The 23,414-nt window shown below is 43.4% G+C and overlaps 1 protein-coding gene across 1 annotated transcript in view; it reads right to left on the reverse strand.

The window, feature by feature from the left end:
• ARID2 (AT-rich interaction domain 2) overlaps nt 1–23,414 on the reverse strand; it is a 206,922-nt gene that overhangs the window by 67,610 nt on the left and 115,898 nt on the right. The window contains exons 4-6 of the mRNA XM_075014139.1: nt 20,980–21,113; nt 19,855–20,073; nt 12,864–12,931 (exon numbers count right to left, since the gene is read on the reverse strand). Of these exons, the coding sequence (XP_074870240.1) occupies nt 12,864–12,931; nt 19,855–20,073; nt 20,980–21,113 (421 nt within the window). The remainder of the gene's footprint in view (nt 1–12,863; nt 12,932–19,854; nt 20,074–20,979; nt 21,114–23,414) is intronic.

Consider the following 23,414-nt stretch of genomic DNA (forward strand, 5'->3'; position numbering starts at 1 on the left):
TTCCTCCCCTTTAAAAAAATATAGTCTCTTCCCATTCACATCAACTACTACTGAATCTTAAAGATGATCTCTAACTAACGGTACAGTCTTCATTCCAGAGCTGAAATCTATGATGTTCAATATACTATAGCTGCTTTAAAGAAGTCTTCCTGGCCCCCATCCAAGATACGTTAGGTGTTCCATCCACAATTGACCAACATGATCTGAGAGCTATTCCTATTCCACCACAAGAATTCAATGTACTTCACAAATTAAGGGCCTGATCTGCAAATGTTTATTGTGTAGGTAGTTCCATTACAGTTAAGATTAATCATATGAACAATGATATGCAGGATCAAGCCTTATAAACTGAGAAAATAAATGGGGAATACCTAATTCACTACTACAATAGAGTTCTTTCTTAGGTGAAATGCAAGAGTTCAAAGCTCATGGGTAAAGCCATGGAAACAAGTTCAGACAAGAAGTAAAAAATATTGTAGCCAACTAAATTATAGGAGAAATGTTGGTACACAGTCTAGTTACCCAAACTAGAATGTGGCCATGATATTAAGGCTGATACCTTTACCCTCTTGAAATTGCTATGGTTTGTTATGTTTACTTGGAGTGAGGAAGGTGTTGCACAGTAAACACATCTAAAGAGCTTTATACAAATATTCAATAAATGACTACAACAGGCCATGAGCTCAGTTTTATGGCAGTTTTCAAATGTGACATCTTATGCTGAACAATGCATCCAAATATTATACTGAAAACGCTGACACAGGAATGTTACCTCTCATTTGAGCAGCTTGCATTATTGAAATGAAAGAGAAAGACCTGATGAGAGCAAACGCAAAATATACACAGCCGTGGAACAAAAATGGTTTCTCCTTAGAAGGAAGAAAGTTTCTCCTCTTAATTGTGATGTTCTTCGCAATATTCACAGAAGTGCTTGGCATGAAATTAAATCTCTATGATACTTCTACTGCAATCATCACTTTGCGGGGCTTTTCAAACAAGGATCCTGAGACACTCAAGGAAGAGTGGTTTTGTCACATTTAAAAGATGCTTGCAAAACAGGATTACCTTTTCAATGCAATATTCCCTTACTGATGTTACCCTTTGGGCAGCGATAAAGGGGATAAACATACAAATTTCTCAGATGGTAACAAAAGGAAGAAGATCTTAGAATAATGCCACAGACTTAGTGCTTTTAATTTCTCTAGTGTTGTGTTTTTAACAGGTGCTGTATCCTCAGATGCATATCTTCAACCTTAATCTGGTAGTCTTTGGAAAGACTGAGAGAACTAAATCCATAGCAATGCAGGGATACTGCTGTTGCCAGTGCTATTGCCATGATATCAAAATTGTAAGAGGCTCCCAGATCTGAAGAAGTGGGTCTGCCCCACAAAAGCTCATCACCTAATAAATTATTTTGTTAGTCTTTAAAGCGCTACATGACTGTTTTTTTTTCTTTTGGCCACGTCATTAGTTAGCGTGACCCTCTAACAATACGCTCTTCGTCTCTCTAAAACATTTAGGTTCAAAAGCAAGCAGTCTCAGATGTAAAAATTATCTATCTAAAGTGGCTGAGTAATTTGAAGTCATAGAACAGTAGACTTTCTGCCTACAAGTAAATCATCCTGAACAATTTGGTGAAATACAGAATATGAGGACTTGGCAATTTGCTCTATCTGAAGAAACTGACATCAATGTCAACTTGACAAAAGCTTCTTAAAAACATTTAAACTCCTGAACTTGATACAATTGATCAGCTTTCTAAAAATAATATTTAACCGTGCTAATTACCAAAGATGAAGCAAAATATCACTACATTGCAGAAGAAAGGATGGACAGTACAATCTTGGCCTTTTGAAAAAGATCTCAAATAATATCAGCATTTTCTCCTGAAACATGTCATTTTAAAAATACAACTTTTTCACCAGTTAGGCCCATGTTCATGGAACCAGTAAACATCTTTTGGTGGTGACACAAAAGGAATCATATCAATGTCATCAGGGGTCAATGATGAAGGACCAACCTATCCACATATTCTCTTTTTAATACCTGTCTAATAAATTCTCCAGTGCTGGCTAGAGGATATTTTAAACATCCCAAAGAAAGATCAGAGGTGTCTCTTGATGTGATTTAAGTGAAGGACAATTGGCATTACATCTCTCTGATGACCTCTTTAATGATGTTGCCACTATACAAAGGGCTTTATGACTACAGTAAACCCTCTAGATACGCACAACAGAGTTGCATGTGTCTTGGCTTAACACAACTGCCTCTCTTGACAGCAGCGAGAGTCAGACTACTGTCCCTGACAGGAGCAGGGAAACTGCTCCTGTTGGGGCGGCAGCCAGACTCTTGGCTGCCGCCCCTGACAGGAGTGGTTTCCCAGTCCCGGGAGAGGCAGGAAGCTGGGAACCAGGCAGCAGCTCGGCTCCTGGCTCCCATCCACTTGCAGAGCCAGGAAACTGAGCAGGGCAGCAGCCCTGGTCAGTTTCCTGTCTCCAAGGAGTGGAGGAGAGCCAGGAACCAGGCTGCTCCTGGTTCCCAGATCCTCTCCAAGGGCTGGACTCAGGAAACTGACCAAGGCTGCTGCCCTGGTCAGTTTCCCGGCTCTGCAAGGGGAGGGGAGCCAGGAGCCAGGCTGCTGCCTAGTTGCCAGCTCCCCACCACTTGCAGGAACAGGGAAACTGACCAGCTCATAACAAGTCAGTTTCATTGTTCCCCTAAGCTGCAGGGTGCTGGGAACCAAGTGACAGCTTGGTTCCCCACTGCCCTGTGCTGGCAGGAACTGGGAAACTGACCAGACATGAGCTGGTCAGTTTCTTGGGTCCCCCAAGCAGTGGGGAGACAGAAACCAGGGTGCCCCTTGGTTTCCAGCTCCCCCTCACTTTGGGAGCCAGGAAACTGACCAGCTCTGGTGGGTTGGTCAGATTCCTGGCTCCTGCAAGCCCAGGGGACCTGGGAACCAGGTTGCAGCCTGATTCCTATCTCCCCTTGACGGGCGCAAAAATTTGAGTTACATAGTGGTTGCAGGAACACAACCCCAGCATAACTCGAGAGTTTACTGTACATCCCAGAGTACAGATAAAGCCAGAGATGGAAGCTCTGAGAGCCCTCCAAATAAAGAATATAGTTAAAGTTCCTAGTCTGAAAGAGGTCTGTGACTCTTAAAAACCCAAAATGAGAAAGAAATTCACCTCAGTGGTGGCCTGTGTCACCCTTAATCATGATACTTAGAAATTACTAAAGAAATCTCTCTCTCAGGGTGAGTCTATACTAGGGAAATAAGTCGATTTCACATATAGAGAAGTTACTCACCTGTAGTGACGATGGTTCTTCGACATGTGTCCCTGTGGGTGCTCCACAGTAGGTGTTGGGCTCACCCGGCGCCGCAGATCGGAATTCTTCTAGCAGTTTCCATTGGATCGCGCATGTGCTGATGCGCGCCGCTCCCCTGCGTGCCCTCGGTCATGTGCACGATCCGATCCCTGCCAGTTCTTTGACCAACCGCCTCGGATGCTCCTGAAAAACACCGGACAGAGATCCGAAGCGGGGAGGATGGGCGGGTGGTGGAGCACCCACGGGGACACATCTCGAAGAACCATCGTTACTACAGGTGAGTAACTTCTCTTTCTTCTTCGAGTGGTCCCCGTGGGTACTCCACAGTAGGTGACTACCCAACAGTAACCCAAATAAGGAGGTGGGTACTCGATTCATGTGCAGCTTGCCCCCGAGAGGACCGCTGTCGACAGACGGGTATCCTCATCGAACACCTGATGCAGGGTGTAATGCTTGGCGAAGGTGTCGTAGGATGACCAGGTCGCCGCTCTACAGATGTCTTTCAACGCGATTCCCTTGAAGAAGGCTGTTGATGCTGCCACCGCCCTGGTAGAGTGAGCCCTCGGTGGGGCCAGCAAAGGGGTCTTTTGAAGCTCGTAGCACAGTTTTATACAGGACACAATGTGCTTTGAAATTCTCTGGGAAAAGAGGCCTTCCCCTTTTGACCTGGGAGCGAGAGACACCAGAAGCCTGTCCGTTTTCCGGTAGGACTTAGTTCTGTCTATGTAAAAGGCCAACGCCCTTCTCACATCTAGGAGATGCAGGCGCGCCTCCTTGCTGGAGCTGTGAGGCTTCGGGTAAAACGAGGGTAAGACTATTGGTTCGTTAAGATGGAACTCTGAGGAAACTTTTGGAACGAAGGCTGGGTGTAACCATAAGATTACCGCCTCCTTTGAGAATACTGTGCAGGGCGGCGTTGCCATCACTGCTGCAAGCTCGCTCACCCTGCGAGCTGACGTAATCGCAAGGAGGAAGGTTGTTTTCATGGTAATGAGTCGGAGGGGTACCGTGGCTAATGGTTCGAAGGGTGGTCCCGATAGCGCGCGGAGCACCAAGTCCAAACTCCATGACGGCGGTAGCAGTTTTCGAGGGGGGGTACAGATTTACCAGCCCCTTCAAGAACCTTGTGACGATAGGGTGGACGAATAAGGTGGGCCCTTCCTCTTTGTGCCGAAAAGCTGATATAGCGGCAAGGTGGACCTTTAGCGAGGATAGAGAAAGCCCGTCTCGTTTGAGGTCCAATAGGTATTCTAGTATTACAGTTATAGGAACGTCAAGGGGAGCTAACCGTTTGGCTGAGCACCACTTGCTGTAAAGCGTGTCCATTTCTGTTCGTAAGTCCTCCTGGTGGAGGTCCTTCGGCTACACTCTAAGACTTGTCGTACTCCCTCCGTACACGTGCTCTCTAAGGTGCTGAGGCATAGATTAACCATGCTTGTAGGCGTAGTCCCTGAGGGTGCGGGTGCACTATGGACCCCTGAGCCTGCGTGAGTAAGTCCGGCGCCACCGGTAGGGGGAGTGGTGGACGATCCGACATGCGCAGAAGCAAGGGAAACCATTGTTGCCAGTCCCAAGTTGGAACTATGAGTATCATGCGAGCTCTCTCCCTTCTGGCTTTCTGCAGAACCTTATGGATAAGCATTGGGGGGGAAACGCGTAGAGTAGAGGGCCCTTCCATGAGACCATGAATGCGTCCCCCAGGGACCCCCGCCCTATTCCTGCTCTGGAGCAGTACTGGGGACACTTCTTGTTGTACTGGGTGGCAAACAAATCGACTTGGGAAAACCCCCAGGTACGAAATATGCACTGTAGCGGATCTGCCATTCGTGCGTGAGTGCGAATCGCCTGCTCAGTTGATCTGCCTTCACGTTGTGAGCGCCCGGCAAGTACGAGGCTTTCAACGTTATGTTGTTGGTAATGCACCAATTCCACAATCGGACTGCTTCCGCGCATAACGCACGGGATCGTGCCCCACCTTGTCGATTGATGTAAAACAGTGGAGGTATTGTCGGTATTGATCCCGACTACTTTGCCGTGCAGGTATTTCCAAAAATGTCTGCACGCATTGAACACTGCTTTGAGCTCCAGTATGTTTATGTGCAGTGTCTGTTCCGCAGGGGACCATAGCCCTTGCGTCACCTTGCTGCCAATATGCGCTCCCCATCCTATGTGGGAGGCATCGGTTGTAAGAAAAATAGAAATTTGTGGTTGGTGGAAGGGCACCCCCACTAGCAGGTTCTTGGGATTTTCCCACCACGCTAGCAATCTCCGCACCTCCGTCGTGGGCGACACTACCCTGTGGATGGTATGGGATGCCGGTTTGTAAACACTCGCTAGCCAATGCTGCAGGCTTTGCATGTGTAACCTGGCATTCTGTACCACAAACGTAGCTGCTGCCATGTGCCCCAACAGTTGCAGGCACATTAGGACCGGCACCGCGGGGCTGTACATCATGACTTGTACCAGGGAGCTGATGGTGTGGAAGCGGGCATTGGGCAGGTATACTCCTGATGCGATAGAGTTTATGCGCGCCCCTGTGAACTCTATATCTTGTGTGGGTTCGGCCTTTGACTTTGCGAGGTTGATAACTAGGCCCAGCGAAGTAAACGTGTTCGCGGTGACGCATATCATGCGTAGGACCTCTGCCTTTGAGGCCCCTTTCAGTAGGCAGTTGTCCAGATATGGAAAAATAAACACCCCCTGCCTGTGCAGGTAGGCTGATACCACTGCCAGGGTTTTGGTAAAAACTCTGGGTGCCGAGGATAGGCCGAACGGAAGAACCCTGTATTGGAAATGTTCCCCGCCAACCGTGAAGCGGAGGAAGCGTCTGTGTGCTGGGTGGATTGTTATATGAAAGTAAGCGTCTTGTAAGTCGAGGGCTGCAAACCAGTCTCCACCGTCCAGTGTCGTAAGTATGGAGGCAACTGTAATCATCCGGAAGCGCTGCTTGCGCAAGTAACGGCTGAGGCCCCGTAGATCCAAAATCGGCCTCCAGCCTCCCGTTTTCTTCTCTGTTAGGAAGTAGCGTGAGTAAAAACCTTTCCCTTGGAATTGTTCCAGCACTCTTTCCACTGCCCCTATGAACATGAGGTGATCTACCTCCTGCTTCAGCCTCGCCTTGTGGGCAGCGTCCCTGAGGGGAGGCCGGGTGGGAGGTTTCGTTGGTGGAAGTGACTGGAAGGGGATCGTGTAACCCGTGGCTATAAATTTCTAGCACCCATTTGTCTGTTGTGATCTTTTGCCATCGGGAGTGGAACGGTTTGAGGCGATGATGGAACATGAGATGAGAATGGCATTGAGTGATGGTGTTGATAGTGCAGTCCTCGACATACCCGTCAAACTTGCTGCCTCTGAGCTTGCCCCGAGGGTGTACGGCTTTGTTGAGAACGTCGCCTGGGGGCCCTGTACTGCTGCTGCTGTTGATGGCACCCTTGGTCATAGCCTCGCTGACATTATGCGCGCTGTGGTTGGTAAGCGTAGCGTCTTTGCTGAGGATAGAATTTCTTTTTCTTGTATGGGGGAGTATAGATACCCAAGGTCTTAAGTGTGGCCCTCGAGTCTTTGCTGGAGTGGAGGACCGAGTCAGTTGAGTCTGCAAACAGCTTTTGCTTGTCAAAAGGAAGACCAAGATCTTCGCCTGTAGATCTCTGGGGATACCAGACGTCTGGAGCCAGGATTCCCTACGCATTACCACTGCTGCGGCTGTTGAACGAGCCGCTGTGTCTGCCACGTCCAGGGCAATCTGAACTCCTGTTCGTGATGCTGCGTTGGCTTCTTGTCCTCCGGAAGTGAATCCATTAGAGGGGTGAGTCTCGAGTAATTGTCAAATTTATGGTTTGATAGATGTGCCGCGTAGTTTGCCATTCTCAATAATAGGGTAGAGGAGGAGTAGACCTTCCTGCCAACAGCTCTAATTTCTTAGCATCTTTATCTGACCCCCCTGATTTGTACTGGGACGTCTTCGACCTCTGCTGGGACGATTCGACCACCAAAGAATTGGGTTGTGGGTGGCTAAACAGGAACTCCATGCCCTTGGCTGGGATGAAGTACTTCTTATCTGCTCTTTTGTTTGTAGGCGGAATAGAGGCCGGAGTCTGCCATATGTTAGTGGCTGACTCCATAATGGCTTCGTCCAGTGGGATAGCGATTTTAGATGAAGCCGGGGGTCTCAAATTTTTCAGGAGTTTATGGTGCTTCTCCTGCACCTCTGCTATTTGAATGTCCTGTGTGAATGCTACTCTTTTGAACAGCTCCTGGAATTGTTTAAGGTCATCTGGAGGGGAGACATCCCTGGGGGCAATGGCCTCATCTGGGGAGGATGAGGAGGAACCGCTGGGATAAGCCTCCCCCAAGTCCTCTGGCTCCCGAGTTCGCTGGTATACTTGCTCCCTGGTGGGCTGTGAAGGGAAGTCTCGGGACTCTGGACCTAACTTCCCCTGGGACAGCTGCGTTCCTGTCCCAGAGCGAGAGTGTACACGGGAGTACTGACGAGTAGTGGGAGAGGACCTGCCCCTGGATCTGGACCTGCGGTGTCTGTGTTCAGCGTGATGAGGATGGCCATAGCAACATGGGCAAGGGCCCGGTGATGGAGACCTGGACCACAATCGGGGAGTGTACCCATGATGTCTGGGAGAGCGGGATCTCCGTGACGACATTGACAGTGGTGAAGCTGGTTTGTGATAGTACTCAAGGGGATCCATGCCCAAAAATGGTGAAGGTGGACTGAGCCACGGTGAAAGTGGTTGGAGGAACGGCGAGGGAGGCCTGAAATAAGCCGGTGGAGTTGCCGCCTGGCGGTGCGGCGTGTCTATCTCAGGAGGGGGGCTGGGTGATAAGGGCATCGCAGCCCTGCCTGGAGATGGACTGAGGTGCCGGGTTTTAGCTCTAGCCTTCCCCCTCCCCTGCAGGGTGGGCACCACCCCCTCCCGTGCTGGGGATCTCGGCCCTGTTGTCGGTGCCGCACTCGGCACCGTCAACAGTGGTGCTGTGCGGGTAGCTTCCTCCGGCACTGGTAGGCCCCGTGCTGGGTGCCCCTGCGCTGTCGGTGCCACCAATTCTGGCGCTTGCCACGCTGGCGCTCGCAGCGCCTTCCGTGCTGCCTGCTGTATAGTCGGAGGCCCAGCCGCGGCCACATGCGCTACTGTGCTGCTGCTTTCATCAGCTCGCGGCTGCGGGCTCTGTGTTCCACTCGTCCTGCTCACTGGGACTGCCGGCAAGGATCGAGCCAGGGAGAGTTTCCTCCTTTTCTGCACAGAGGGGGGTCAAAGAGGCTGCCTTCCTTTTATGTGACCCAGAGGGCCCCTCTGTGTGAGGCTTCTCCGGCGGCTCAGGCTGGAGGGCCTTATCAAACAAGATCATTTGGAGCCTCATTTGTCCATCCTTCCTGGCCCTGGCTGTAAGCTTAGCGCAGTGCGAACACTTCTGGGTAACATGAGACTCCCCCAGGCAACGAATGCATTCACTATGCTCATCGGAGGCCGGCATAGCTTCGCGGCATGACTCACACTTCTTAAACCCTGAGGAAGCCATTGCAGTGAGTCTTTACTGTTAATAGGGTACTTAGCCGCTAATCAGTGCGTTCTACAACCCAAAATAACATTCACGGCCTTCAGGGCAGCAGAAGGCTTAAACAGCCTTCTTTGTCTGCCCCTCTCTCTTCCGTTCCTCTTCTCTCTACTATTTAATATGCTCTTCTCTTTCTTTTTTTTTTTTGTATAATAGTGACAAACAATGAACTAACAAATAAAACAACTATTTTATCTGTCTCAGGCTTTAGCCGGAGCGGATTCCGTCTGCAGCCTTTGGCGGTTGAGAAGGAACTGGTGGAGATCGGATCGCGCACATGACCGAGGGCGTGCAGGGGAGCGGCGTGCATCGGCGCATGCGCGATCCAATGGAAACTGCTAGAAGAATTCTGATCTGCGGCGTCGGGTGAGCCCGACACCTACTGTGGAGCACCCACGGGGACCACTCGAAGAAGCAGCAATTCTAGCTTGAGCATTTGCATTGCTAGAATTGACTCATTTCCTGAATGAAGACCTAGCCTCTATAATCTTGTCTTGACCTCCCTTACTCACCAGACATGCAAAATCAAACTCCAGGCCATCAATCACCAGTGTGTCCATCTTCCGGTAAGTATAGACAAGGCCTTAGATAAAGAAGACTAAGTGACAGACAACTCTTGGCTGTCTTTATTTTCAAGAACAGACTAAACAGGAATGCCGTCTCAGAAGCTCATGTGAGACAGCCACAATAGCACCAAGAGTCAGTGTCACACCTGGCCCTCCCATAAGATGGGGTGGAGAACCTACAGCCCAGCCTGCAGCTTGCTGGATCCAGGCTGTGAGTCACAGGGCTCCCTACTGTGAGGGTTATGGGAGAGCCCCGAGCCTCACAGGCTGCACTGGGCCCAGGGGCTCTGCCTCACTGGGGAGGAAGCACTGTGCAGGAGCAATAGCAGTGCAAGTAAGTGCTGCCTGGAGTCTTTTTCCCCTGCTGTTTCCATCGGTGAATCATGCAAATGGGAGCTGTGGGTGGGTGATGCCTGGGAGCAGCAGGGGCACCCAGGGAACTGTGCCAGGTAAACACCCACCTCCTCCATTGCCCTCATGCACCCTCTGTCCACTCCTGCACCTCCCCTCTCACCCAGAGCCCCACCCACCAACCTTCCTGCACCCTCCCTCCCTTCCAGACTACTCACCCTCACCCTGTTCCTGCACCTTCCCTCCCACCCTCAGCATGTTCCAGCCTCCTCCCTCCCACAAAGACTCCTCACCCTCAACATGCTTCTGCACCCTCCCTCCCATACAGATCCTACACCCCCACTATACTTCTGCACCCTCCCTGCTGCCTAGACCCCACACACCTACACTGTTCCCTGGTACCCTTCTCCCACACACTGAACCCCCAATTTTTGGTTCTGCACTGGGTCCCCAGAAGAATTAATTTTACCTGGAATAAGCCCTGAACCTCTGTCCCTGCCCTCTACACCCTCTGCCCCTGCATTGTGAGGGGAGTGAAGTGTCTCAGTCGGGGCAACATTAGTGATGTTTTGGGATTTTTTTTGCTTCTCACTTTTACGTGGCCCAAGATTCAGTGTCCGTGGGTCAGCTGCCCTGATCTCTCTGCCTGCTATAAGAGCTCAGGCATCTTTTATCAAATCAGAAGTATTAGGCACTCAAGCTTCACAACTTCTGGCTTTCGTACCCAAAACCTCATTTAACTCGGACTTTTAGTTGGATCGATAATCTTCCAATGTTTGATAACTCTCACTGTTCTCAAGGGAGAGATGCCAGTACCTCAGTATTAGCCAGATCCATCTATGCCAAGTTTCTGGCTCTAGGAATGCTGGGAACTGAGCAATTTGCAAGACCTGATTTAAGTATCTTGGTATTTGTCCAGATTAAGAAAAAAATTAGATTAAATTGGAATTAGCTTCCACATTAGTTCACAGTGGTACAAACCTTACTATTATTAACTTTCACTATATGTAACATGATAGGAAATGTGAATGATGCATCTGGCAGAACAAGTAATAGACAAACCAACATTTACAAAAGAAAACCTGAACAACAGAGTACAAATCTACTTAAGCATAATTTTGCTAATTTAAAAAAGTTAAGCAATCCAAAAAAGAACAAACATGCAAACCCCCTGCTTCTGCCAACGCAACACATTTGTTGTGAGTCAAAAGAATAACAGGGGAATTGGAAAGTCTAAAAATATCCTTAATGCTCCCCTCATTTTATATACAGAAACATAGTTGCAATATAACACAAATAACTTCCTGTGGTGGGATCAACCAAATGCTTAAAATAAGATTCTATGAAAAAATGCATTATTAGAATATATAGGTATTTTTACATGTGGTATTAGTTTATGGCATGCTTTCAAAAGTGTTTTAGGTAGTGGGTACTCCATACCATGTAACATTTATAAATGCATCTTGGTGCACACCCAATTTTCTTATTAGTAAACCTTACTATAACTATGCTGGTTTTATTTAACATTCAGTTAAGAGAGTTTAGCAAAATCATCTATCTTCATGTACTATAATTACTTATGATGATGTAATTAACAAAAAATAATAAACTATAATTCAGTATGATTTCAAATGTTTTCATATGTAGACATTTAGCTTGATGTTGTTCTTCATGAACTGATATATACACTGCATCAGTTTTAGAGGATAAGAAAATCAGAAAAGTTAGCTGCTTTTGAAAAAAAAATTCCAAGTATAATATTTCTGAGCATCAGTCTTATGGAAAAGTTGAAGCTAAAGACCAAGGAGGACAATTTTTGACACCTAACTTTTATGTTCTTGAGCATACTTCCAAGTTTCAGTCATAAAAAAATAATGCTTACCTCCTTTATTTCTCAATATTATTCTTTTTAAAGAGTCCATTATTTGTATTTTAGCAATAAAAAAAAAATTGGCACTATTCTTACCCAATTTAGCCAACATTTAAGTTTTGTTAAAACTAGCTTTAACACAATTATTAACATAAAATTTTCTCTGAAATGTTCATCATCATCATCATCATGATCATCATCAGTAACCATGGGCTCAGCGCCCATTGGTGTCTGATGCCACTCTCACTATTTCCTTCCATCTTCTGCAATGTTAGTGATGTAAATATTGCTGCATTATGAGAAAAAAATATAAGGAAGTATAAGCAGAGATTATAAACTATTCCTCCCTCCTCCATTTATGTCACTGGGAAATAAACAGTAAAAATTAACAAAATAAACCATATTTTAAAATACTTCCAATTTGAGTAACACAAGTTATTGGAAATCTTCTTAAGGAAATCTGTTGTGTTATACATATTAACATGATAGTAACCTCTTCAGCAAACATAATGAATTATCAAATCCATTTCCAATACACTGTTACGTGCTACAAAGAAACATGAAAATATTCATGTGGGAATAACCCAGAAGAAGTGTTTAGGTATAATAGAAGTGTAGCCAGAAGTAATCTTGATACATTATTAAGATAGCATACCATGCCCTCTAGTGGAAAAAAAACACAAAAAATGTCTTGTGCAAACCTTGTTACCTAATGAAATCTACTACTACTACTAATGCAATCTACTCCTAACTGAACTGAAGTTGTCCACAGCAGGTCTCTTAATGTTCCTTAGGCTTCCAAATATTTCTGAATCAGCATCACATTTTCATAATTTAAAATATTTTCTTGCCAATTTCACTGATTTGAAACTCCAGCATTATTTTCTCTTGCCAAGTAAGTTAAAGACTTTCTTAAAAAAAAAATACTGCCACCTCTGTCCACTCTCCAATCCACACTTGCTTTCACTTAATACTTTTCTTCCTACTTACTCCTAAATGTTACCATAAATATCCTTGATTTAGTATCCTACTTTATTTTCTTGAAAGCAATAAACTGGAAAGTAGATCAAAGTCACATTCTGGTATACCTTACGTAAAAAACATTTTGAAGTTTTAAGAGACTTAAACTTTGCTACTGGCAGTGCACAGTAAAAACAGTTTCATAATTTTGAAATTACCTTAACAAAATCTCTATCAGTTTTCTCCTTCCATTCATCTCCAAATACAGTAGAAAATGATCCTAAAGCTTCAGGCATAAAAAAAACAAAACAAAAATATTTATTAAAACTAACAACAGTTTCATCTGATTTTTCTATCAATTGACAATAGAAATAGAGATTCAACAATAGCACAGATCACTCAGAAGTTTTCTTAAGAGTAATTCTGCAGTAAAATGTAGTGAACTACTGTAATCTTGGTTGCAGTATTACAGTTTCCTAAGGCACAAAGAAATATTGGAATGGTCTAAGCTATGTGTACCCTGGCCTTGTACTTTCAAAGAACCATTACAGTTTTCCAGAATTTTTTTGACAAAAGCATGTAGTGTTTTCTTAATTTTTAATATCACATCAGCAACTGATTCTCACTTGTGTATGATAAAGAACAAAGACATTCCCAGTTTCGGTTAGCATGGTGTTCAGGCATGAAGCTTCCAAGAAGTTAGTAAGATAGCCAGATGTTATTACCACTTAATAAAATATTATTTTATGAAGAAGCTTTATTGTAAATCCTGGCTGCTGTGGAGGAACCAACACCTAATATTACACCAAACCTTCCGGCCTATTACTCCTTGGAAGCAGCAAAGATTAGTTCACAGGATTTCCCTTGACACAAAAATAAGTGTTCTGCAGTTTGGAAGTCTGCAATTGATTAGTATCAATATGAAGTCGTATAAAACAGTATTTGGGTCACAGTATATTTTTATTGTGAAAAATTATTACAATTTTCAGATGAAAATAATGAACCAACATTTGACATCTATAATCCAAGACCAAAGCTTCTACAGAATTTGGTATGCAAGGCATATTTACAAATTTTGAGCATACACACAAGTTATTTTAAACAATCCTACTGGCAAAATGGAAAAGAAGGTTTTGTATTCCCATCATATTGTTAAGTTACATGAGAGAACTTGAACTTAAAATGCAACATTAATGTTAAAAAACAAAGCATACTCCTGAAAGAGAGAAAGTGTACTAACTCATGCACAAAAAGAATTATTTCAAGCTTTTAAACTACAATTAAGTACTAAGCGGTTTACAAAATTAAGAAAAATATAACCAGAAATGTTACATCACAATAAGATTATTAAAAATTTACAACCTATAATGATGAAGACTTGTACTTAAGTATTACTCTAATTCATAACAAATGAACCTTGCACTATACATATACCAAATCTATCAAAACTCCATAACTTTAGATAAAAGTCACCAGCTATCACATGTTCACACTGGAAACTGCTGTCACAAAATTACAATCAATATATTTCTATGAAAATTTAAAATAGTTACAGGCTTCTGATATTCAACCACTAAATCTAACAAATTCACCACTATTTTACTACGATTTCACCCACATGCTACACTCAGACTTTGGAGCCCATTTTTCATGGTGCTGTAAAACACACAAAAGCCATGATCCATCCAATGAGTTTACAATCAAAAGCGACCAAAAAAAATGAAGACTTAAAATGATTCTTAAGAAGTACCAAAATAGTTCATGTCTGATCTGTCAAAGAGTAACAAGTTACAAGATGGACTGAAGAAAAAGATACCCTTGTCGCATGTGGTTAGCATCAAGAGAGTGGGAATATGAACAGGTTTGGTAATGGGCAATTGCAAGAGCTCTATAAAATAAATACTCACAACATGGGTAAGGAAATGAGACACTTTTGCACATATAGGAACTTTGCTTCTATCAGGCAGTACATGGAAATAACATTCTTTTTCTTAGCGTAAGAAAAGAATATGTCCATTACAAATCTCTCTCTCGATACCAATGATTACTCATCTGCTACACCAATATTCCATATGAGGGTGGACTATGAACTCTTTGAAACACTGTCCTCAATCATGCTGCAGTACATCTTGTAGCTGAGCCATGTGACTTGTCCTCACCCACAACTATTTACAATTTGGAGACAATTTATACCTTCAAGTCAGTGTCGCTACTATGGGCACCCCACATGACCCCACAATATGCCAACATTTTTATGGCTGACCTAGATCAATTCATCTTCAGTTCCTGTCCCACGGACCTCTGGGAAGGAGACCCTTGAAGAATTTCACAGAGGTTTCAACAAGTCCCACCCCACTGTCAACCTCCGTTTGGCCAGACCGTATCAGAGATCCACTTCTTGAACACTACAGTACAAATCAGTGAGGGTCACATAAACACCAACTTATTTTAGAAACCTGATGACCTCTGTTCTCACCTACATTCCCCTTGCTTCCACCCAGGAAACATCACACAAGCCATTGTCTACAGCCAAGCCCTAGTATAAAACCAGATCTGCTCCAATCCCACAGACAGAGACAAATACCTACAAGATCTTTATCAAGCATCCTTAAAACCTAAAATATCCACCTGGGGAAGTAAGGAAACAAGCTAACTGAGTCAGATGAGTACCCAGAAGTCAGTTTCTTCAGGATAGGCCCAACAAGGAAATAACAGAACACCACTGGTCATCACCTACAGCTGCCAGCTTAAACCCCTCCAGAGCACCACTGACAATCCACAACCTATCCTGGAAAATGATCCCTCACTCTCACAGACCTTGGGAGACAGGTCAGTTCTCACCTACAGACAGCCGCTCAACCTCTAACAAATACTCACCAGCAGCCACACACCAGACCACAGAAACTTTACCCCAGAAACCTATCACTGCAACAAATCCCATTCCAACTCTGTCTGCATATCTACACAAGCTACACCAACACATAAATCTAAACATCTAAGACACAAGATAAGGTTTCTTGCACCTGCACATCTATTAATGTGATATATGCCATCAACTGTCAGCAATGCCCCTCTACCACGCACATTGGACAAACCAGACTCTCTGCACTAAGGTGACCATCCATTCTGTATTTAGGCAGGACGGTCCTGTATTTAGGGAGTCAAAAAGGCATCCCAACTTATTTTTTAAATGGGACCAGTTGTCCTGTATCTGCACCCCCCGCTGAACTTTCCCTGTGCTGGCCGGAGACTTGCAGGGCTTTTTTTCTGGCCACTATCATTTTTAAATGTAGCTCCCCACCTGCTGCACCACTGGGATGCCACTACCAGCCCCAGCCTTGCTCAGGTGCCTGGTTGGGCTGTGGATGGAGCTGTGGGGAGCTAGGGCCATCGCAGTGCAGGGCTGGAGCCATTACTGGAACCCTCTCCACCCTCAGTCCCTGCTGCAGGGCTGAGGTGAAGCCAGAGCCCTATTGCAGCTGGAGCACTGCACAGGACAGGGCAGGGCAAGGCAGAGGCCCACCCCCACCGAGGCCCATCACATCATGGAGCCAGGGCTGGAGCTCTGTATGATGTGGGAGCCCACCTGCACCTCCTGAGGGGCTGGAGCCCCACTCCTGGAGTCCTGCCACAGGGCTGGGGTGGAGCTGGGGCTGGAGGCCTACCAGGGTGGCCCCTGCTGTGAATCTGGGGCTAGAACCCTGAATGGCACAAGGGTGGAGCCACCCCCCGCCCTCGCCACGTCACTGGGCCAGGGCTGGAGCCTTGTACTGTGTGAAGCTGAGGTCCCTCCGGACGTCTGCAGGGCTGGAGCACCCCTGCCCTGCAGCCCTGTGCAGCATGGGGCTAGGTTCAGAGCTCCTCTGGAGTCCACAGCACCGAGCCTTGAAGAACCTCCTGCAGGCTTGTTTCTCTCCCCAGCTCCAGTGGGCTGGGGGTGAGTGCGTGGGCTCTGGCTGGGAGGGAGGGAGGGCGCAGGAGCATGCTGGGGTTTGCCAGGAGGTAAAGTGGAGCAGTGGGTGAGGGGTTCAGGAGCAGGCTGGAGGTAGGAAGTCCGGGTGGGAAAAAGGGTACAGCCATTGCCTGATGCAAGGTGACCATCTGTCCTGTTTTAGCCAGGACAATCCCTGCCCCCTGGGTGTCCCATATTTAGCCTAGGGGAATATGGTCACTGTGCTCTGCAACAAAGAATAAAATGTACACAAATCAGACATCAGATATGGGAACAGAGATAAACCTGAAGGGGAACATTTTAACCTCCCTGGACATTCAATGATGGATTTAAGAGTAGACATTCTTTTACAAAAGAATTCTATCACCTGATTACAGCGGGAGACATCTGAACTGGAATGCATTTACATATTTAACACCACTAACTTAGACTTGAATAAAGATCTTAACTGGCTGTCACATTACAAGGGTAATTTCCCCTCCTTTGCTATTCACACTTCTATATCACAACGCGTACTATGAATGAGACACTTATTCAGCTTAATTTCCTTCAACTGGTCCTACTAACAAATGGTTACTTTTTTTTTGCTGTTACATATACCCCAGATTTTATTATTTCCCCATATCTGACGAGGGGAATTTTACCCACGGAAGTTCATAACATAATAAATTTATTAGTTTCTAAGGTGCCACAGAACTGATTGCTGTTTTCATCTGCTAATAAAACAAAAAAGCAGTCATGTAGCACTTTAAAGACTAACAAAATTATTTATTTATTTATTCTTCAGAAGAAGTGGTCTGTCCTGTGAAAGCTCATCACCTAATAAATAATTTTGTTAGTCTTTGAAATGACTGCTTTTTTGTTTTGATAGAATACAGATTAACACAGCTACCTCTCTGTCACTATTCATCTGCTAATATTAGCCATGGTCAAGAACTTTGTATCAAATACATCCCAACTGAGAATACCCTAACAGAAACAACAGCTGGTACTAGTTGTTACTTATGTAACAATCGTATGGAAGCACAGGCAGGGCTCGTGGGGCGTTCAAAAATTAACACTGGAGAACTTGCCCTGAGCGTCCAAGAAGGTATGAAACAAAACTTTGAAACCTTGCTGAAGCACTGTTCTTACTTCCATAAAAAGCTATTTTGAAGAGGAATTATCCTAAATTTCATCATTTAACCATTTAAATCAGAAGCTAAGAATGGGCCTCTGGGAAAGACTAATTAGGGATCTAGAAATAACTTTAGGCTCTCTAACCATTCCTTCCACTTGGAAGTCCTTGTAACTGGCCCAGACGCAGACAGTGTATTGTTCTGATCAAATATGAGGGACATCCTATTAAGAAAAGACATAGTAAAAGCATAGCCATGCAATCCAAAAAGTTTGAAAGAGAAATTGTATCAGCACTAATATATTATTGACATGAAAAAAATTTGCATACTAAAAATGATTAAGGAAATAAAAACATTTGTAATATTTTTAAAAATGAATATATAATGTGTATCTCATGCAGTCTTTCCCCCCTAACTGCAGGAAACAAGTAAAAAGATAGTTATTTTGATGTACTCTTTTGCAAGAACATGTGCATTTGTACACACACACAAAAGCTATTATTAGGGAATCCCAAAATATTCTTTAGCTAAAGAATGCTAATTTGACGGTTTATGTAGATAAAATTAACTTTGGAAAACATTACTATATTTTGTTGAGAAGCTATGTACTGAACAAAAATCAAAATAGCGAAGAATTCTCTTTTCCCCTCCCAGAAACCAGGAATTACATTTATGCTATTGTCATTCAGTAGGATGGTTTGGTTAAACAGTTTCTTACAAAAGGACATAAAAGAAGGAAGAATTAGGCTTAACAGTTATACACTGAACACTCTACCCATGAGAAATAATTCAGTATCGAAACAGTTTTGTGAAATACAACTTTTTAAAATACTAAAAATGCAATCAGATCAGTTAAATATTTCTGAAATCCAGATTGAGATCATTTTAATGATAGTGAGGTCTGATTTCTAAATTTCACTCTGATTAGGAACAGAATCTTTGTGTATCAGGAATGAAACTTAGTGGTCGTTTCTACACAGACCACTTCCTTTGGAAGTGGCATGCTAATACAGGGAGCAAAGATGCTAATGAGGCGCAGATGCAAATTCCCAGCACCTCATTAGCATAACGTCACGTGATTTGGAGTCCAGAAGACCGTTCTTCCAGACTCCAAAACACCGTGCAGAAGTGCAGCCCTGGGGGGGGTGGGGGGGAGGCTTCCGGAGGCCCCTTCTTCCCAAAAATTTTCGGGAAGAAGGGGACTCCAGAAGGACTTCCTTCCGGAAGCACCCCCAGCGGCCACACTTCTACATGGCGTTTTGGAGTCTGGAAGAACGTCTTCCGGACTCCAAATCACGTGACGTTATGCTAATGAGGCGTGGGGAATTTGCATTTTTCACTCCCTGTATTAGCATGCCACTTCCAAAGGAAGTGGCCTGTGTAGAAACGGCCAGTGTGTGTCATTTCTATGAGATGTATCCTTTTAGTTTTAATATATAATCAATAAGGTCTTATGAATTCACCAGTAAAACAAATAAGCACAACAAATTGTGAGGTTGGAAGCTAAATGGAAAGCTAATGCTAAAAATTTACTACTGCCCAAGCAATTAAAAAAAAAAACACTGATAACCCAATTATTAAGGTTTAATAAATTAAACTGTTAAATGATACTCTCTGTAAGCACCAGTATTTCTTAAGTTTTTTGAGACCATGAAATACTAAACAATGATATTTTATAAGGCGCAACACCTGAGACAATTTTCTTTAAAAAATGTTGTCAGACAAACAAAACAAAAAAAATGAAAACAAGCAGCAACATATACAGCAATAATAAAATGAAGTAATTTAATCAGGTCTCATAGCAATGAAGAATTAACATTGTAAAACATATACCATCAGTATATGTAATCAAAGAAGCTTCAGATGCTCCAAAGAAACACCACTCTAAACCATACTTATGTTAGCTGAATAAAAAGGTAATTTTAATATTCACAGCCTAATGTGAAGCACAAATTATTGTACTAAAAAAGAAAACTAAGTATAAAACTAATTTCTCATAGGTAATTATTTAAACTTCTGTATAAATGAAGAGTGATAGTTATTCAAAACTCAAAGAAACTAAAACAAATACTTGCACCTTTCCTGCTCAGTTCTTAAAAATATCGTGCATGGTAAAATAGAATTCATTTTAAAACTTACTGTCATCGAATACCCCAGCATTAGCAAGCAGCAGAGTGATGATTTTAGGGTCCTTTTCAAGCTGCATGACATGCTTGCTTTCATTTGATAGAAGAGTGCACACATTAATAGCAAAGTCAACTTCATTGGGGAGTCCAGATAACAGTGAAAGCACCAATTTATTATAGTCATTTGGCGAATTAAAGTCCATAGACAGCCCATAGCTTTGACGAAGATAATCTAACCAAGACAAACAAAAGGAGTGAGGAAAAACGCTTCTGCAGACATACTGACAACATAAATATTCTGGCTGACACAGTAAGTAAAATCCCAATAATTCTCTTTAATATAAACAATTCATGGCATTAAACCAACTTTTCCAACATTTCATTTATTTTTTTCATCTTCTTTGGGCCAGAACATTGAGAACTTTCCTGTCAGAAGTGGATCTTGCCAGTCAGTTATTCATTTCACAACAGAACATTGCAATATATGCTCTGCTTAAGAAGAACCTTGAAAAGTACTCAAACTTCAGTTAAAACAGAATGCAGTCCAATTATTTAGAGATACAATATTATTATTAATTTTATTACCATACCATTTAAGAGCCATGAACCAGGACCTAACCGTTCTAGGTGTTGTACAAATAGGGAACAAAAGAGCTTACAATCTAAGTGGACTGTATGGGTGTTAAATTTGTATCTGTGTTCCAGTCAAGATCTCTCTTTTACTGAGGAGCCCCATCTGTTATGGATTTTCTCACTACATTATGAAACCCCTGGCTCCTCAAGTTATAACACCAGTTGAGAACATCAGAGCCCAGATTTAAATACCTGTGAGCTGAAGAAGACCATTATCAGTGAAAACTCTGAAAGTCAATCCTTAAGTTGGTCCAGCAGACTCTGAGCTTGCTGATTTTCAAAGACTGTCACTTTGAGAAATATCTTTTTACCCAGACTCTGGAGGTGCTAGGGTTATTTATGGATTCAGAGGTCTTCTTGTTTTTTGGATAGCAGAAGAAATTACTTTATGGCTGATAATGATAATGATAACTTACATACAAAGTTAATGTTTAACACTGTAAATGTATTTAAAGTCTGTGCCAGTTAAAATAAACATGATCTTTTCCTCAAAAATGTGATTTACCTGATACACTGTGTTGCTGGTAATTGTAGGAAGATGGAATTGCACCTATAGGAAGTTGTAGCTTTGGATTGCCTGGTTGTACCTCATCATCATCCTCCCCAAAATGATGTACTTTCTCGTACTTTTCTAGATACCTGAAATTAAGAAAGTAAAGATTTTTTTTTTAATATTTACCATGTCACTAACTCGTGTCCTCTATGGCCAGGTCTACGCTAGCAGAGAAAATCAAAGTAAGATACGCAGCTCCAGCTACATGAATTTTGTAGCTGAGTCACCATACCTTACATCCATTTTCTGCACTGTTCTCAATGCTGGAGGTCCCTTACACCTTATACTGGAGACAAGAGGTACATTTTCAGTGTTTGATTTAGTGCGTTTTTAACTAGACCTGCTAAATCAAACCCTGGAAGCTTGAAGTCCGGAGCACCAACTCTCTTGATAAATACAGACAAACCCTAACAGTTGAACTGCTGAAAGAAACAGTAGCAACTGTAAAAAAGAGTTTTACTGAAAGCAACAGTTAAGGTGAGGTATAAAATATAAAAAAAAAAGAATGAGGCTGACAACAGGTGCAACAGGCAGATAAGTGGAATCATGATCTAGATATTGAAATTTGTTTATATTTGCCAATACTCCTTGGCTAAAAATTACAGTATAGCTAGCCATCTTGCAATTAAGCACATCTTCTTTTTCTGTGAATCATGTTTTCTTTTATTATCTGACATTTTCACTTCGAAGTACTGGCACGTGAGCCGCGGCTACATGCATGCCGGTACTTTGAAGTTTAAAACATCAAAGTTGCCGCGGGGGCGGGGGGGGATGGGATTTGCTTACTGAAGTGTTGCCTATGCACAGCAGCACTTCATTAGTAAACTCCCAACACCCTAATTACCATCCTTCCTTCAAAGGAAGGTGGTAGTGTAGACAAGCCCTTCTTGTAGACATTTGTAGGTACTTTTTCTACCTGTAGGTAATAAAACACATATGAAAATGTCAGATAATAAAAGAAAAAATGATTCAGAGAAAAAGATGAGCTAAATTGCAAGATGGCTAATATTGGCAAATGTTACTTGTCAGGAGTAAGGGGACTTTGAAGTTGCCCCAGCAATTCGAAGTACCGGCGGGTAAACTGTGGCTAGACGTTGCCGCTGGGGTTGGGCGTGCGGGAATTTGCTTAATGAAGTGCTTCATACGCATGGCAGCGCTTCATTAGTAAACTCCCAACACCCTAATTACCATCCTTCCTTCGAAGGAAGGTGGTAGTGTAGACAAGCCCGAAGAGTCATCATGAATATTTTGCATAGCTTATCAATAGAATACTATGGAGAAGGGCCAACACAGGCAAAATCAACAGGCTAAAAATAATGATTCATAAAGAAAATACTAGGAATATAAATATACTAAATACAACATGTGGACATTAAAAATGCTTAGACTCAGTAGCTAGCAGACACTACTCGAACACTTTCAGCATTTCTCATGTAATAATACAGAATGTGATATTTTATTAGGTGGCAGGCTGTGTCAGAGGGGTAGAAAAATAGAAACCATGCACACTTTTGGCTGGATACATCACACTCATAGCAACGCAAACTATTAATGTGTACCTTATTGTGTACTTAATGGTGAAAAACATTCACTTTCAGGAAGCGCTGTTACTTTGATAGCTAATTTCAACCACATAAACCTCAATCCTGCAAATGTTCCCTCATACTTTTAATTTCAAACAGATACGTAGTCCCATGCACTTTAATGGGATTACTTGTGTTTACAGTCAAGTGCATGGCTGAGTGATTGTGGGACCCAGGCTTATATAGAAATAAATACTTATGGGCATATAGTTACATCGCAGGATGGAAGCCTTATATTCTGATCTAACTGCTTGGTTATCCAGAAATATTTTTAAATGTTTTTCTGTCAATATTTAGATACCAGAGGGTATTTTTTAAATCTCTGAAGAAAGGAAAGGGCCCACTCCTGAAAGGAGCTGGATGCGCTCAACACCCACTATTTTCAAAGGAAGATGAGAGCACTCATACCTTGCATGACCCTAAAAGGTAGTTACGTATATGCTTAATTCAATGTTTTTTCAACGTATTTCACTTGTGGCCTCGTTAAAAAAGAAAAAAATAAAATGGAGGTATGGACTCCTTTGGAAATTCAGCCTGTTAATCTGACTGCAAAGTCTTTATCCGTGAATGCTGTACATGCTTGGCAAAGCATTTGACATAGCCTGTGAAAGGCTACTAAACTGTGGGCTTCAGTGGAAATGATCGTACTTCTAGGTTTTAACCTGTAAGTGGGAGTATTCACCTACTTCTGATAGGTCAGAAAAATGGAATGCCTTTTCTGGGATCTGAAACTTTTATAATCAATCACTTTTTAAGGACTTCTTAGACAGTTTGCAGGCTGGTTGTAAAGCCCTAGCCTAATTT

The sequence above is a fragment of the Carettochelys insculpta genome, chromosome 1 (assembly GCF_033958435.1).
Source record: "Carettochelys insculpta isolate YL-2023 chromosome 1, ASM3395843v1, whole genome shotgun sequence".
NCBI classification, from domain to species: domain Eukaryota; kingdom Metazoa; phylum Chordata; order Testudines; family Carettochelyidae; genus Carettochelys; species Carettochelys insculpta.